Source organism: Penicillium verrucosum (assembly GCF_028828655.1).
Source record: "Penicillium verrucosum strain IBT 35672 chromosome Unknown utg000003l_segment0_segment0, whole genome shotgun sequence".
Lineage (NCBI taxonomy): Eukaryota > Fungi > Ascomycota > Eurotiomycetes > Eurotiales > Aspergillaceae > Penicillium > Penicillium verrucosum.
Window position 1 is genome coordinate 1,392,187 of NW_026643212.1, and position 16,236 is coordinate 1,408,422.

At 49.2% G+C, this 16,236-nt stretch overlaps 8 protein-coding genes across 8 annotated transcripts; 5 read left to right on the forward strand and 3 right to left on the reverse strand.

Annotated features, from left to right (window-relative positions):
- Positions 1–333: 333 nt before the first annotated feature.
- Positions 334–1,028, reverse strand: N7516_008224 (GFA family protein; the record flags this gene model as incomplete). The annotated part of the gene is made up of 3 exons (XM_057220943.1): positions 334–637; positions 680–949; positions 1,021–1,028. The coding sequence occupies 3 exons, from the start codon at positions 1,026–1,028 to the stop codon at positions 334–336; spliced, it is 582 nt and encodes a 193-aa protein (XP_057071215.1).
- Positions 1,029–1,511: 483 nt separating this feature from the next.
- Positions 1,512–2,145, forward strand: N7516_008225 (coiled-coil-helix-coiled-coil-helix domain-containing protein; the record flags this gene model as incomplete). Its single annotated transcript, XM_057220944.1, has 4 exons — positions 1,512–1,561; positions 1,676–1,710; positions 1,805–1,919; positions 2,025–2,145. 4 exons carry the CDS (start codon positions 1,512–1,514, stop codon positions 2,143–2,145), a joined length of 321 nt encoding a protein of 106 aa, XP_057071216.1.
- Positions 2,146–2,463: 318 nt separating this feature from the next.
- Positions 2,464–4,965, forward strand: N7516_008226 (nitrogen permease regulator 3 family protein; the record flags this gene model as incomplete). The annotated part of the gene is made up of 3 exons (XM_057220945.1): positions 2,464–2,517; positions 2,579–3,533; positions 3,587–4,965. 3 exons carry the CDS (start codon positions 2,464–2,466, stop codon positions 4,963–4,965), a joined length of 2,388 nt encoding a protein of 795 aa, XP_057071217.1.
- A 2,514-nt stretch (positions 4,966–7,479) lies between these two features.
- Positions 7,480–10,532, forward strand: N7516_008227 (La domain family; the record flags this gene model as incomplete). Its single annotated transcript, XM_057220946.1, has 4 exons — positions 7,480–8,158; positions 8,229–9,894; positions 9,958–10,159; positions 10,302–10,532. 4 exons carry the CDS (start codon positions 7,480–7,482, stop codon positions 10,530–10,532), a joined length of 2,778 nt encoding a protein of 925 aa, XP_057071218.1.
- Positions 10,533–11,001: 469 nt separating this feature from the next.
- N7516_008228 (uncharacterized protein) lies at positions 11,002–11,373 on the reverse strand (the record flags this gene model as incomplete). The annotated part of the gene is made up of 2 exons (XM_057220947.1): positions 11,002–11,322; positions 11,362–11,373. The coding sequence occupies 2 exons, from the start codon at positions 11,371–11,373 to the stop codon at positions 11,002–11,004; spliced, it is 333 nt and encodes a 110-aa protein (XP_057071219.1).
- Positions 11,374–11,678: 305 nt separating this feature from the next.
- Positions 11,679–13,063, forward strand: N7516_008229 (SPFH domain-containing protein; the record flags this gene model as incomplete). Its single annotated transcript, XM_057220948.1, has 2 exons — positions 11,679–12,166; positions 12,253–13,063. The coding sequence occupies 2 exons, from the start codon at positions 11,679–11,681 to the stop codon at positions 13,061–13,063; spliced, it is 1,299 nt and encodes a 432-aa protein (XP_057071220.1).
- A 1,367-nt stretch (positions 13,064–14,430) lies between these two features.
- On the reverse strand, positions 14,431–15,227 carry N7516_008230 (uncharacterized protein; the record flags this gene model as incomplete). The annotated part of the gene is made up of 2 exons (XM_057220949.1): positions 14,431–14,838; positions 14,892–15,227. 2 exons carry the CDS (start codon positions 15,225–15,227, stop codon positions 14,431–14,433), a joined length of 744 nt encoding a protein of 247 aa, XP_057071221.1.
- A 415-nt stretch (positions 15,228–15,642) lies between these two features.
- N7516_008231 (uncharacterized protein) lies at positions 15,643–16,062 on the forward strand (the record flags this gene model as incomplete). The annotated part of the gene is made up of 1 exon (XM_057220950.1): positions 15,643–16,062. The coding sequence occupies one exon, from the start codon at positions 15,643–15,645 to the stop codon at positions 16,060–16,062; it is 420 nt and encodes a 139-aa protein (XP_057071222.1).
- Between the last annotated feature and the right edge of the window lie 174 nt (positions 16,063–16,236).

A 16,236-nucleotide genomic window follows, 5' to 3' on the forward strand; every position in this document is an offset into this window, starting at 1 on the left:
GTTTCCATTTCCTATATCATTGCATGATGAACCCCAATATACTGTTCTATCTCTGAACTATCATGTCGATAAACTATTTTCACCTTGGAGAACTGATCTTTTCCTTGACTGCCATCATTTCACTCACCTCGTGATATGATCAAATGCTAATATGTATTACAGGAGCCATTGGTCATTTTATAATAGCTTAATATCGAATAATATTTTTCTTGGAACACTTTTCATTCGTACCTTCGAGCCCGTCCCTTGGATCTCTCATAGCCACCCCGTAACTCCTCTCCCGTACACCATTCCCAACGCCTTTGCCAACTCACCCATGCTCAATGGCATAACCTACTCGACGAACAAACCATGCTTCTTGTGCCATCCCTCAAGACTATCCTTACCATACTCCTCGTGCACACTCTTCATTCCCTCCGGCCACCGAGCCCACGCCGGCTTCGATCCATCCATGATACACACCATCTCGTCGGGCACCGGCAACTCCGTATCGATTGCGGAGGCAAACGGATGGATCAGTTCGGGCCAGTGGTGGTCCCAAACCCACAGCATGGTACTGCAATTCGAGCAGAAGTTCCGCTCAGAGGAGCAAACCTTTTCATCTGGTGTACCGCGGTCTTTGATGCCAGAGTATTTCCTGGTCATGACGTTAGTAAATGTAGATGACAATATAATATACGTATCCCAGTGTAGGAAATGACGTTTCTCGGCGGATCCTGTCTCCCATAGTAGAAGTGAGTGGATATGAGTGGATATAGATGGGTCGTACTTGATCAGATCTTTGCCCTTCATGATATCCAGGCTATCGGCGATGCCGCCTAGGTTCACTGCCCCGAGGTATCCGCCTACTTTACGGCAGATGCTGCAAGCGCATAGCTGGTAGGGAACTGGTGTTTGAGACTGTAGAGTAAATTCGACGCCGCCGCATTGGCAGCTTCCTTTGAGATTCCTATGTTGTATACAACCGGTTAGTCTGTCTGTGTCAAGGATGCAACGCGGTATTGGTGAAGCTCTACATACATAGGCATGATTTGGTGTGTTTGTTTGGTAACCTAGCAGCTAGTGGGGTTATAGTCAAAGCGATGTATCTGAGTTGATGGGAAAGGTCTGAGTCTATCCAGAGTTAAGAGGTGCTCCTCAATATATATATTTCCATCACCGCGGGGGTAAAATCCGAAAACAAAACCAACAAAACAAGCAAACTAGACTAGGCTCCTATGATTAGAGGACGATATACCCCCACCAACCTATTTCCTATCAATAAACCTGTATCTGAATGCTCGAGGCCTGTTCTTTAGACGCCAGGTTGATCTCATGCATCATCGACCGTACCCCCGCAGATGTGATTGGGTGAACTGTTGTTTGTCTTGTTTGGTCTGTTTGTCTATCGGACGTTTGGATTCGCGTTCGCCGACTGATGCTCATCTCGCTGAGCTACTCTCTCGTCTGTACCGAAGCAAAATCCTGTTGTGTTGATATCTAGAGCGGATATACGCTTAATCTTGCTGAAAATGAGTTTTGGAGCCCCCGGCGGTGGGTCGGTGAACTACAAGCCATCACCGTGAGTTGGATGATCCTAAGCGTGCATATTTGCCCCAGCGACATGTTGTCTAGCGAACGAACGAGATTGAATCCCTTATCTACCTAATTGCTGACCAAATTATGCTGCTTGCAGACCCGAGCGCGGTAGCTTTCCTCTTGACCACGAAGGTACGCCAGTCCGCAGTTACATGGCCCATATCCCGAAGAAATGCGGCAAGACCAACCAAGACTATGGAGCTAATTACAAATTGGGACATTGCAGGAGAATGCAAGCATGTTATCTCGGGTTATTTGAAGTGTATCAAGATGAACAAAGGCACCAACGATGAGGCGTGTCGCAAATTAGCCAAGGAATATCTTGCCTGCCGAATGGACAAGTAAGCCAGCCCGATACACACAAGCACCGGCCATTGCAATTGGGGAGAAATTAGACTCCTGATGAGTGTCAAAGCAAAATGCTGACCCAGACGACTTGTGCTTAGGAACCTCATGGCGCCGGATAACTTCGAGAACCTTGGGTTAGTGTTTAAAGACGGCGAAGGAAAACAGCAGACACCAGCTGCACCAGCTGCAAGCGCAACAGACCCAGGACAGAAAAACTGATATAGGACTCGGAGACGTTGGATGATACTGTATGATATGGAAGAGTGGCGCTAGTCCGTGATATTCGGGTAGTGCTGGCATCATTCAAGGCGTTGCACATAAGAAAATGTATTTGGTACCTATTCAACACATGGAATAAGTAAACATGATCTATAGAAATGAGTGAGCATCAAATCCACAAAATTATACCAATCTGAATAGTAGTAGTAGTGGTATGTTGGCTCTCAGGTGCCATATGCGGTTCCCCCGCATGTGAAACCGTTTCCGCCCAGCCACTCTTACAATCTCCAACTCCTCCACGGAGCCCCAAGCCACCAAATGTCGTCGATCGCCCGGCCCCCAGACCCGTGCCTCGTTGCCATCATCCTCATTGTGCGCTCTCGCACCGGCCCCCGTCTCGTTTTCCACTACCCCCCCGAACCCGCTCAGCGAGAGCCGCATCAAAACCACCACCAGGGGTGGCCGGCGTGTCTCGCGCACTCGCACACGATCCAAGAACACCGATTCGAGCTCGAGCTCCGAGAGCGGCTTGAGTTCCGACGAAGATGAGGATGAACGGGAAACACAGAGCCATGCTGGTGGGAGTTCCGTGCTGGCGGGTCGCCGCGTTAGCAACTTCGGCCTCGATGATCATCTCCCCGCCGCTGCATCGCCTGCTGGTGGTGAAACCCAGCGCCCAGCGTCGCTAGGCTCTGCGCGCGGTTCTTCTTCTCGAAAACGGGCTGCGGGCACTGAGCCGGATCCTGACGACGAGGCGGGGACGGCGTCTGATCGGCCTGATGATGGCCCTGGGAGCTCTAGGCCGCCTTGGGAGTCGCTTTTGGGTGTGCCTGGGAGTGTGTGGGAGAAACTGCTTAGTCCGTCCCGGTCGTGGCATAAGCGGCGCTTTGAGGTTGGCATCAATGATTTGGCGCTTATTGGTTGGCCGGTCTTTGTGCGCGAGGATGGCTCATGGCGCAAGCAACGACGCAAGAAGCAGAAGAAGCCTCGTGCTGAATGGGACGGTGGGGAGTTAGGTCACAATGATAGTGCAGAGGAGGGCAGGAAGGACGAGCAATTTGTTACTTCGCCTGATCTGGGTGCTAGTGTCGCTTCCATTGCGGAGTCGCTGACATCGCCGACAGACGGCAAGCGTGGGTCGACAAGCGGACGGCCTGGGAAATCAGATGAGTCGCTTGATCCGGAGGACAAGGACCATATGACAATGTTCAATGTTGTCTTTGTTGTCGATCCTCCTTTGCTGGAGTACTCCATGCGTGTGAAGGAGATCTATGAGAATATCATCAAGAAATTCGCCAAAGCTCTCAAATGGGAACAGGCTCGCACCGACTATGTGTGGAAGGAGTCTCAACACATTCTACAAGTGAGGAGAAGAGCACGAGAGACAAGTATGTTTCCTGCTAATAGCCACCCTGCTGAAGCTGACAATGATACTGGACAGAAACATCGACTCATAATCTTTACTCCGAGTTGATATCTCAGTCTTCTTTAGCTCGAGCTATATACACAGTCTATAGCAGCATATCGGCATCCAAAATCGCATCCGTATCACTCAGCCCGGATGTTTCCATCTCGCTCCAGATCCCACCTTTGACCTCTACACCATACCTTACTGGTCCTATGGATAAAGCATACCCCGGTCTGTGGCTCACAACAGCAGACAGTGCAACCCCTGTCGACGATCCAAGTGCAGATGAAAACAATGTGCCACATCAGGTCCTGGCAAAGCACTTCGCTCTACTTCTGTTAGATAGTGAAGCCGCCATTGTCAAGGATATCGAAGCGTCTGGGGGAACGCTTGCCCCCGCACTTGCGCATTATATCCGATGCTCCAAGCCAACTAAATCATTTGCACAGATATCAGTATCATCTGGAATCCCACTATCCCATATCCAGATGCTGTCAAGTCATCTTGTGTACTGGCGTCGTGCTCGCGCCATCCCTCCCATCCACCAACGAGACACATACATCGTCTCTCCAAACTGCGACTTGAGCAAGCTTGAAATAGCTACGGTTGCTTACCAGGCAGCATTCCCAACCTACCCTAGTTTGCCAAAAATGCTTTCCACGCTTAGTGGGACCCCTCGCCCTTATAGCAACTTCATCCCTAGCAAAGACCACAAGGAGATCTACTTTAATATCCTTGCCTGGTTACTGCGCGGCGGCTGGGTCACCCAGCTCCGCACCTTCGCGCGCATCAAAGTCTCACCTGAGGTCAAAATGGCCGTGGAGATGGCGCTGCGCAAGGAGGAAGTTGAGCGATACTTGTCCAAGGGCAACACAAACTCGATCTCGGTGGACGAGGACAATGATAATGACTCCGAGGATGAACAGGATGACGCGAACTCTTCCTCATCCTCTTCCCTCGACAGTCACGGCAGCGGGGATGAAACGCCCATGCCCAATCGACTCGACCCACACGCCCAACTACGCTCTTCTCACAAACTCCTCGATCAATCAACAGCTCTCCGGCTGTCCTCCTTCATCCTTTCCCCGCACCGCGCATCCCCACTCGAGTCCCGCTGGCTTGATGAAATTCTCTCCCGATTTCCCGATAACCCTAGATCCGTCCAGGGAGACGAAAACGCCAGTCCGGATATCACGCCCAACGATAGCCTGGCCCTGCACAAGAAGTACTGGCCTGTCTTCCTCAAGTACTTTAATGGCTACGATGCCCTGGAGAAGATCTGCGTGCGTGAGAATCTTAAGCGCAAGCTCGTTTGGCAGGTCCTTATGCGCCTGGGCTTGGTCACGGGTCCACTGGGCGCGATGGATCTCGATACGCGTGAACAGGTGTTGGTTAGTGTTCGACATTGGTAGGTGAGTTTTATGGCGTTGGTACGGGAATATGGAAGGTGGAGTTTTCTCTAGCAGGACAATGATATCCCTCTTTTATATAGACGTCGGTTTCTGTTCATATCAGGCAAATCCCGCTGGTATAGATCCCGGAGACCGGAAGCACTTTAGTTTCAGGATACTACATGTAGTAATACAGCCCGCGTATTCTGATTACATACCCACTCTGCTATTCCGATGGTTTCCGCGTGCCCTCAGCCCTAATCACTGCCGAAAGCACAACGTTTTGAATATGGACTTATTAGATGAAGGGGAATTGGTAAGGTTTGTATTCGAGTTACTTAGTTTAATTGGATTGGTTCGTTTAATTTTTTTTATATTAAGATATACATATACGAAAACAAAAAGAGTGACAGTATTAGTTTGTACCAGGGCAAGTTCACGTGTTCCAAGATTGGGACAATTATATCACATTCTTTTCGTCGCACAATGATCAGCATAGGTAATTTTCTTTTCTAGTAGGGTACTATGTAATATAATATGTAATCCCTCACTTGGCACCTTCTTCATTTGAATGTATTGATTTGTATTACGTTTACCCCGATTCTATCACCGGGCCGTATATCCGATCAACGGTCCAACGGGTTGAAGATTACAAGGGACTGGGGGAGATTTGGGTTGTAGTTGGGCGTATGTTGTATATATACTTAAGTTGACAATAGTATCTGACGGATGTATAATATGGATCCTATGATATTCTCTGATATTATTCTATGTATGTATATAAGAATATAGTTGTCATTTCGAATAAAATCTCGTCTCTCCCACGTCAGATATTTCTATTGTGCGCCAATGGCCGGAGGGGCTCCGGTGGACCCTGCGATGTTCAGATGTACTTTGTATGTATTCTTACTGCAAATTGATGAGCCAAATATTAGTATAGGTATTCCATTGTATTCTATGTGATATCTATAGTTAGGACTTGAATAGAAGCTATACATGTATCTATAAAGTAAAAGGTCTTTGAATAAAGGTCTAGAACAAGAACGCCATAGTGTTATCCAATTGGCTGGACATTTGTTGCTTGAGACCTCAGAACCCTGAAGTATCGCCACTTCGACACCTATTTTAATCATGGGTCGCCTGAGCTGTGATTGTCATTGGGCCAATGCCCGTTAAAGAAGCATGCGGCTCAATTAGATGACTTTGAACTGATTCTTTGTTGGTTTCATCGACTACAGATGTATGTGTAAAAGACACCTGACTGCCGAGAGTACTATTGACCTCGGCAAAGCAAATACACAGCCAGAAGTGGACATAGTCTGCCTAGTTATGCGTAATAAGTATATAAATACTCTGTACTCTGTACTCCGTACTATGGGATTGTATGTCTCAATCGGCTAGTACCGACTCAGCTCCGAGATGCCCGACTATATATATGGATTGACCTAGGGAACCCTAGACAAGGTACGGAGTAGTCACTTGAATTAAAAATGGTATATGATGATATCCAAAGAAATGAAACCCTTGAATAAATAAATTGAAAACAAATCAGACTAAAGAGAAGTTGTAATATATATATATACATATAATTTTTTTCTTTCAAAAAGTCCACAATAAAAAAAAAAAAAAAACACATACAAAAAACACAAAATGTGCCCATCGAATAATTAAATTACGTGTAAAGAAAAAACCCCGCTACCAGTTCTGCCCTGAACCAAATAATTTTGCTTCTCTCTCTTCTTTACATTTCTTCCCCTCCGCATCGGGTTGTTTTCTCCCTTCTTCCGCGACATCCTTTCTTCCTTACGGTACCTCTCCGTCTCAGAGAGAACCGAGATTCTTCCTCTTCCGATTCCCACGTGCCGATTCCGCGGTCCTCATTTTTTTTTCTTCCCCTCAAGGGATTGATCTTGTGCTTCGCATCCTTGTCGAATCTTGAGAGGACTTACACAGCCGTTCCTGTGAATCCGAATTGCACCCCCCCCCCACTCAGCGACTGAGAGCCCTTTCAACCCTCTTTAGCCTGGCGACGTTGACAAGGCAGTGCCTTCGTTGCGTCCTCGGTGGGAATTTTTTTCCCCCTCAACACATCTTCCTCATTTTCTGACAACCTGTGCGCTCACAAGTCACGGCTGTTGAGATCACCCCTCCACACCGAGAAATCGACGGCCCATTCATCCATGCGATTTGTGGTCTAGACGATCCTCTCAGCAGATACAACCTTTGATACAACTTTTTCGATTGCCCTTTTGCGACCCGATACCCCCGTGGTCCTTCGTCTCGCTTACGCCCGAAATCGACCTTTCGATATACAATTGAGAGCCTCTCTGAGAAGACGGGAAGCTACAGATTAGTGGGGTCACAAGAAGCTGGAATCTTTCCGTTTCTTAATTTTCACTTTGCGCAGGTGCCATCTCGCCCCCAGTAGGCGTAGACTGAGACCCAGCGTCACCCAAGGTCGTCCGGTAAAATAAACCGCACGTCAAATTTTTTTTCCCACACTTGATCAGAGCTACAATAAGCTCTCATTTCGACATGTCTACGTTTTCGTACGCACAAGCCGCCAAGGGCGTCTCCGGGACACCGACCCCGTCCAAGACACCATCAGAATCCGAGAAGACCGACTCCAAACCGGAGGAGCAGACCGTCGTCGAGACTACCACGGATGATGTCCCAGCCCCCACTGAGTCTGAGCCCGTCCAAAAATCCGAAGTAGTCGCAGAGGAGAAGGATGACGATTTCACCACTGTCACTAACAAGCACGCGGCTAAGACAAAGGCCACCAACTCTCGAACCTCAAGCCCGAGCGTGCGCACAGGCTCCAAGTCGCGCAAGACAAAAGAGGATGATTCAAATACCTCCAACGGCAACGCAGATGCCCCCGCTGAGAAGCAGGTTCCCAGTGAAGGACAGACTGAGAAGGCTGAAGGTGCCGCAGAGAAGACTGAAAAATCCGAGGATTCCGAGAAGACCGCATCGCCACCCAAGGAGCTGAAGGCTGCTCCCCTCCCATCAGTCAACATCTGGCAACAGAGAAGAGAGGCACAGGACGCCAGGGTCAAGGCTGTCCCCAAGTCCACTCCCTCTAGCAAGGCCGCCTCCACCGAGGCCGCCTCGACTGCTGATGAGACCAAGCAAGACTCCAAGGCCAGCTCTAAGAAGAAGGGCACCGATGGTGCACAGGAAGGTGCCAAGGATCGCAAGAAGACCGATGGTGGAAAAGGACGCGATGCCGGATCCGTCCCCCCAGTAGAAGACGCTACTGCCTGGCCTACCCCCCCAAGTTGCGATTGGCGAAGAAAAGAAGAAGTCCCACGAAAAGACCGATAAGAGCCCTGTCATCAGACCCCATGGAAAGGAAAAGTGGACGCCCGTTCCATACGTCCCCACTGCTGTTTTCAACACCCCGCTCCCATCTGCCGGTGGCCGTGGAGGTAGACGGGCCACTCGTGGTGGCCGGGACAGTGGCCGTGGAGCCCACGGAAATGGTGCCGCTGCCACCGACAAGGCTGCCTCTGGACAGGCCGCCCAAGGCGCAAAGCAGACCTCTGGAGATCGAGGACGCGAGGCTGGCACTGGACGTGCCGCTTCTCTTCCCGCCCAGTCGAGACGGTCCACAAGCACCGATCCCGGTGCTGCAGCTGATGCACGCAAGCCTTCCCAGGCACCTGAGCGCGGCCGTGGAGCTCGCAACGGAGAGGAGAACAAGCAGGTGAATGGCGGAGAGAACGCCCCTCGCCCCCAGCGTGAGGGCAAGCCCTTTGGAAGAAACCAGGATGCCCGCGCAGGTGACCGCAACCAGAAGGGTGGAAACCTGGCTGTTGACTCGCAGGCTGCAGCCCGCAGCAACGGTCGCTTCGAGGCCGGATCCAAGTCTGCCGACCCCACCGGTTTCAACGAGTTCAACCGTGAGCGTGGAGAGTTCCGCTCTGAGCGTGGAGGTCGTGGATCCAACCGCGGCCGTGGTGGTGCTTACTCCAATTTCGGCGGCCAGAACGCCCAGTTCAATGCCGCTATGTCCAACAACTCATTCGCCCCCAAGCAATTTGGCTTCAACGACCGTCAGCGGTCACAGCAGCATGGCCTCCCCAATGGCTCTCAACAAGGAAACCGTATGCCCCTCCGATCGCCCTCTTTGCCCACTCCCGCAAATATGTACGGTGTTGTTTATCCTTTCCCAGGTGATATCAACACGATGTATGGCTACCCAACTGTCAACTCTGCCCCGATGAGCGCTGTTCCCTACCAGCAGCAATATGTGGAGCCTTTCACGCTCATGAACATGCTGTCCATGCAATTGGAGTACTACTTCTCGGTTGACAACATGTGCAAGGATATGTTCCTTCGCAAGCAGATGGATTCCCAAGGCTTTGTGCCTCTGCACGTTCTTGCTAGCTTCAAGCGTGTCAAGTCCCTCACCGAGGACTTTGAACTCCTTCGTCACGTGGCTCGTCAGCTGCGTAGCGTTGAGTGCCAAACTGGTGAGGATGGTGTTGACCGCCTGCGCCCCAGAGACAAGTGGCAGCAATGGGTCCTCCCCGTGGACCAGCGTGAACCTTCCGCCCAGCATGACGGAGCCGCCCCTACTAGAAAGACTGATGAGAACACCCCGGTCCACAGTCACTCCGAGAACGTTATCAACGGATCCGCTCCCCAGTTCGTTCCCAACGGTGTCGCCCATGATGTGAAGACTTCACTTTCTTCTACCGCCCCGGAATTCATGCCCTCATTGCTACCCACCGCAGTGAACGAGATTGCCAATGTAGGACACCCCTGGAACTCCCCAGTCTCCCCCGATGACTCGACAGCGTCGTTCATTTCATCGTCTTCGTCTTTCCGCGTGGACCATTCCTTTATCTTTATTGACACTTCTTCCTCAGCGCGTGGACTAGATTCCCAGTCCGAACCCCCTTTCGCCTCTGATTTGGAACCGACGGTGACCCCGACGAGGTAAGCTGAACTGTTTACGTAAGGAATATTTCCTTTTGAGGCATTGACTGACTGTATAAACAGCTTTGACGCAAATTACCTTCAACACCCAATCGGCGGTGCCGATTGGTTCATCCAAAAGTCTTTTCCCGAAGTGCACCAACCGGCGCCCAAGTCAAAGGTGAAGGGCCGTTCATCCACAGAAACGTCCAATTATGCCCCCAAAAACTTTCAATATGTCTCGCAAAGAAACTTTCGATGGCCGAGGCCGACCGACGGCAAGAAGGTATAGCTTTGGAATGACCCAGCCCTACGAATCTTGGTCATTCAGCTTGACAAAAAATTTCAATTCGCATTTGTACAATGAATTTAGGCGTTTAGCCCTTGATGATCTTTTGACTCGACACGCTCACAACGGTTTCAACGAGCTTATGGAATTCTATCGGAACTGTCTACTCCACCGTCGACCCATCCCTGACCTCGTGATGTACGACATGGTCCATCTTTCACAAGATCAAGCATCGGACTACCGGACTCTCCTCTCCAATACGATCCATGAAACCATTGCCAGTGGAAAGATGAGCTCAAACAACCGATTGAGAATCAGCAAATATTTCAATACCCAACCCGGCAAGACGGCGGGAGAAAAGTTATCATGAGCCCTTTTGCATTTCTTTCTGAATTTTGCTTCTTCGCGACACGTCTCCTTTTCCTGCTTGTTCATCTTTCATGACCAGCATTATTATTCTTTTTTGTCCAAAATGGGGTTTTCTTTGCATGCATATTCGCCAATCTTTTCTTCTAGAGTTCCAAGTTACCCCTTCATTGCAATTACGCGGTCTGGTTTCTCGGTCAACTCGAAGCTACGGAGTTTACTCACCTCCTTTTTTCTGTTTAATTTCCATTGCTTTTCAGTCATGGGAGATTCTCAAAACGTTCTGGCGTCTGGGCATGATTTTACTGGCAGTCCCTCTTTCTTTCGCTGCCTGCCGCTACGGTGTGCCGGGCCCCAAAATTCGTTTTTTTTTCGACCCTTGACATAGATATTTCCACTACTTTTTTTTCTTGTTCCCTTCCTGAGGTTGTGGCTTTCCTTTATCGATCCAGTCAATCTGGGATCCAGGCCTTTCATTGGCTCTGGATCTTAACAAGTATCAGCATGGCAATGACCCAGAGAAAAGCACCTGTCTTAATAGTCTTGTCTGAGGTTATCTGAGTGTTTCGAGTATCGTTCATGGTGTCAACCGGAGAAAATGAATCCAGCATATCTACATTGTCGACTTCTTCTTCCCTGGCAGACCATCCATTCGGTCCACCCAGTGCTTCTTTGCACACATCTTTTGAAGTGGATCGATCCATTTCAGTGCTTTTTTCTTCTTGCTGGGGTTCCTGGACAGAAGATTTTGTTTTGTCTGCTGCGTTCTTTGCATAAACCGGGATGTTGAGGTCCTTGTGGAGTAATATAATTGATATGATTGATATGCATACTATGTACTCCATGGTATTGAGCTTGCTATGTAAGAGAATGTTAATTGTGATATGTGTTGGTTATAAACTTTGTACATTATGATAATCGTCTATGTTGTATGTTTGTGGTTATATCAAGCAAGTAGAGTCTGATGGAATGATGTCGATAGTTCATGCCTCAGGCATCAAGAGCTTACAACCTTCCAAACGGAGACAAATCAATCCCGATCCGGTGTTAACAGCTCCCCTTCCCCTCTCTAGCTCTGTTCCGCGCATCCGAAACATTGTTCTTCTTTTCCTTTAAACCTGTTTCCATTTAAATTAACCTCTTGATCAAGATGGAGGGCGCATCCCGCCAAACGTCAAGGCTACTCCGACCTCGTGGCCAGAAACTCCTTCCCCAACGTCTTACACGAACCTCCGCAGCCAGCACCACACCTTTCACCCAGATCCAACGACGAACCCTGTCAAATTCTCCTCGGTCGCTTGCCCCAGAGTCACTTCTCAATAGCTTCAGAACTGGTGGTTCATACAATGAGGGACCCACCAGCTATTTCTCCAACCGCCAAACGCTCCCCGCAAACACTGTTGTGCGATTCGTCCCACAACAGACAGCATGGATCGTCGAGCGCATGGGAAAGTTTGACCGTATCCTAGAACCTGGTTTTGCGATCCTTGTGCCATTCTTGGACCGAATTGCCTACGTGAAGAGCTTGAAGGAGGCCGCTATTGAGATCCCCAGCCAGAACGCCATTACAGCGGATAATGTTACCCTTGAGCTGGACGGTGTGTTATATACGCGGGTTTTTGATGCGTACAAAGCAAGGTGAGTGATTTTATGGCGGTTCTTGGTTGTTTGGAATTGGATCTGTCGGAACTAAGCAGTCGCTAATACGTCAATCCAATTGGTAGCTACGGAGTCGAGGATGCAGAATACGCTATTTCGCAACTCGCGCAGACGACTATGCGTTCCGAAATTGGTCAGTTGACCCTCGACCACGTGCTTAAGGAACGCGCCAATCTCAATACAAACATCACCAAGGCTATCAACGAGGCGGCACAGGAGTGGGGTGTCGTCTGTCTCCGTTATGAGATTAGGGATATCCATGCGCCGGAGGCCGTCGTTGCTGCCATGCACCGCCAGGTTACTGCTGAACGCTCCAAGCGAGCTGAAATCCTCGAGTCTGAAGGTCAGCGCCAGAGCGCGATCAACATTGCCGAGGGTCGCAAGCAGTCTGTTATTTTGGCTTCGGAGGCCCTGCGCTCTGAAAAGGTCAACCACGCTTCTGGTGAAGCTGAGGCTATCAAGCTCAAGGCCGATGCTACCGCGCTCGGCATTGACGCTGTTTCTCGGGCCATCGAGGAGGGCGGCGAGAACGCTCACAATGCTATTAGTCTCAGTGTTGCCGAGAAGTACGTCGCGGCTTGGTCGAATCTGGCACGTGAGGGCACGGCTGTTGTTGTTCCCGGTAATGTCGGGGATATGGGTGGTATGATTGCCAATGCCATGGCTGTCTACGGCAAGGTCAGCGAGACGCAGGCCCGGGGACTGGCAAAGAAGACTCTTGGAGTCGAAGACGCCTCTCGGTCATCGGAAACGCCCCAAAATAGCCAGGCGCCGACCTTCTTTGAGGAACATATTGAGCGGAACACACAGTCTAATGTCGCCTCGCAAACTGCGGACGAGGGATTTGAGACGGTCGCCGGCGAACACAAGAAATAAGCGTCTAGACTTCACCCGACCTAAACGAGAACGACGACTCCTCTCTTGATTTGCTTTTATTTCCTCCACCCTTGTTTCTTTTTGTTCTGGTTCCTCTACTCAGCTCGGGTGCATGGGCTGGCTGTTTCCCGCTCTGCTCTTCTACATTCTTCTTGAATTGGGCTCTTTACATTCACCCACCACCTCCCATATCCATCTCTTTACTTTTCCTTTACTGCCTATCGGCTTCCCATTGTTTTCCGGCATTTCTTTGGGAGTCTTCCAAAAAGCACGAGCTTGGCTGTGCATGTGGCATCGAATTCGCCGTATTGGTTCCTGTATGTGTACATAAAGCAATTGTTGATCAGGGAGCCTGTGAGGAAAGAGAATATTCTCAATGTACAAGTATCAGTATCTTACATCTTTACAGGAACTGTAGGGCGGTTGTGAACATCGGAAATAAATCGTGTCAGATCGGCTCATTGGTTTCATCACTTGATTCTTGCGTATCCAAGTCGGGTTTCAGCTTCGAACCACGCTCAATCCACCTCGCCTCTTCTTCAACAGACCACTAAATTTACTACATAAGGAATCCGAGGACCTGTGAAATCGACGCCTCAAACGGCCGCCTTTCCCGTAATTTCGGATGGTGCCCCTTTCCCGTCATATTCGACAACAGGCGTGCGGTCGTACCAGTCAGTCATCGCCAACTCCCACCTACTCTGCTTCTCCGCCCTGTCCGTTAAGCAGGGTATCCAATTCAATAATCCAATGGAACACAAAGCTTTAAACAAGTCCACTCTCGACTCTGTGCAAGTCCCTCCCACGGCGCAGGAATATCGTATATCTTGTCATCGCTCTGTCACCTTCTCCCAGACCGGTATATGCATCGTCAAGCGCAACTTCTGAACATTGCAAAAGCAATGCTCGAACAGATCAAATAAGGCCGGGTAAACCCTTTCCCAAGCCAAGCCCTCTTTTTCATCTGATTTATACCAGAAATCAAAAGAAATCTCCATGGAGACGATAAGAGATGAGCAGACGGGCGATAAAAGCCTAGAAATAATAAACGGAGCCGCAACTTACTGATGTACCGAGAGCCGCGATAGTAAGATCATAAGCGACACCTAATATAACGCTGACATATCTAGATTTCTGGCCTATAAGTTGGCTTAGTTAATAGAGACTCGATATAGTGCCAGCCTGTTTGTCAAAATCGACGGCGCGTAGAAAACTACATAGTCTAACGAAATTACAGTGGAGATAGAGGTTACTAAAGCAAGTGCATTGAGAACAGCTCCTAGTAAAAAGGCCGTATAAATCCGAGTTAATTCAAATCAAACACAGGATGGAGAACAGCGTACCTGAAAACGAACGGTGGAATATAATCAATCAGTAGAGCCCAAATCAGGAATAGGTTCGATATCAAACCGAATCACAATTGAACAATTTACATCCCAAGTCACAATCCGAGCAATATAATACGTACCTCTAGGAAAGATCTCCAGAACCAGATACACCGCGCACTTCCCAACACGCGTACCCAGAAGACCTTGATACTCGGGTGTATTATACTCCCAGCTTAACGGTGCTGTACAAACCGGAGGCCAGGTGAGACCATTTCGCGAGGAATAAAGAACCCTCTCCACGAACTTCTTAGTGTCAATATTGACGATATCACAAACATAGAAGTGCCGCAGACTCTGAGGCTCGGCGACCTCCTGCATATGAGCTCGGACAATCTGAGAAAACTGAGGCCCGTCACTTCTGAACATCCCCTCGGCGATGATCAATCCCTTTCCAACTAAAATGTCATATATGTTTTCGCAGCCAGCAAGCCCGAGCGCACCCCTGCATAACTCTGCGTTAGTACCTGGTTGTATACCGCATCATTGGTATATCCTAGTGCGAGGGCATTCTCCGCAACCTGGAATGGGATGTTATTACGGTAGGTACGAATGTACCAGCGTGCCATTACAAGGTCGTCTACTGTCAGCGTGCTGGGCTGGATTTTGCATGTAGAGTCTGTGGGGTCTTCGATCCATCGTTGTCGAATAGCCCCTTCGTCTTGGATCTTGCCGTATCGCCGTGCTGGGGTGGATGTAGCGGGGGCGACGTTTGGGGTCGTGGTTGGAACCCCTGCGGGACGATTGGGGGGAACCCAAGACTGCTCTGGAGGTGCCATACTGATGTGTCAGTATTGCATGTCGATGATTTCCAATGATCAGCTCGGGATATAGATTAGATGATGGACTGATTTCTGTTATATATGGTAAGTATATATCGGCATAAAGAATCTCGTTGGGTTGTGGTAATGTATGTCCATGGGAAGAAAGAAAAGAAGATCACGCAACAAAGACAACAATGACCTGGAAGAGAACAAGGACAAAGGTGTTGTGGGCAATGTATAAGGCTTGTCTGAGAGTTTCGACAGAGAATGAAGAGCTTTGTTTCAAAAGCTTTGTGCTTCTTTGTGAAAACCACATGTTCGAAAAAGACAAATCCCAACTTGAACAGTAATATAAAGCCAGAAACTTCCCGCCTTATCCAGTATTTCTCTGTATATACCACTTGCAATTTGCTATTTCTCACCTGCAACAATGTCTCTTCTTACTAAACCCAACCACCTGACCTACGAACAGCATTTTGAGCGAGAATGCGAGTCATTCCAGGATGCTCTAGTACGCGAGGCGCGCTCCCTCCATCTATTGGAAGATCGCCGCGCAGAAACCATTCTAGTCATCTGTGACCTGATCGTTTATCTAGAGATCATCGCACAGCTCGCTGAGACTATGGCCCGGAAGTCCCGTATGTGTACAACTGTCCTGATTAGCCCCCCGGGATATTTCCTTGGAGAGTTCCAAGACTTTTGCCGCACGAGGATTCTGCCTGGTTTGGTTAGGTCCTTGACCTGCCTTAAAGAGTCGACTACTATCTATCGCGATATCAACTGCACAGTTGCTGGTCAGTTGGAGGCGGCTCATGAGGATATGGCTTTTATCTTGGATAGTCGCGAGTAGTCTGTTGCATTGGCTAGACGGATAAGATGGGTTGTTCCGGTTCGTATTTAAATTTTATAGCCGTATATTAAGAAGATGCCTAAAAGGAAATATGTCATTATCAAAAAAATTGTTGTCAACAAGCTTGCATCTCGTGGCCTTCATCGTACACGGCATGTTGGTTCTGCTCCCATG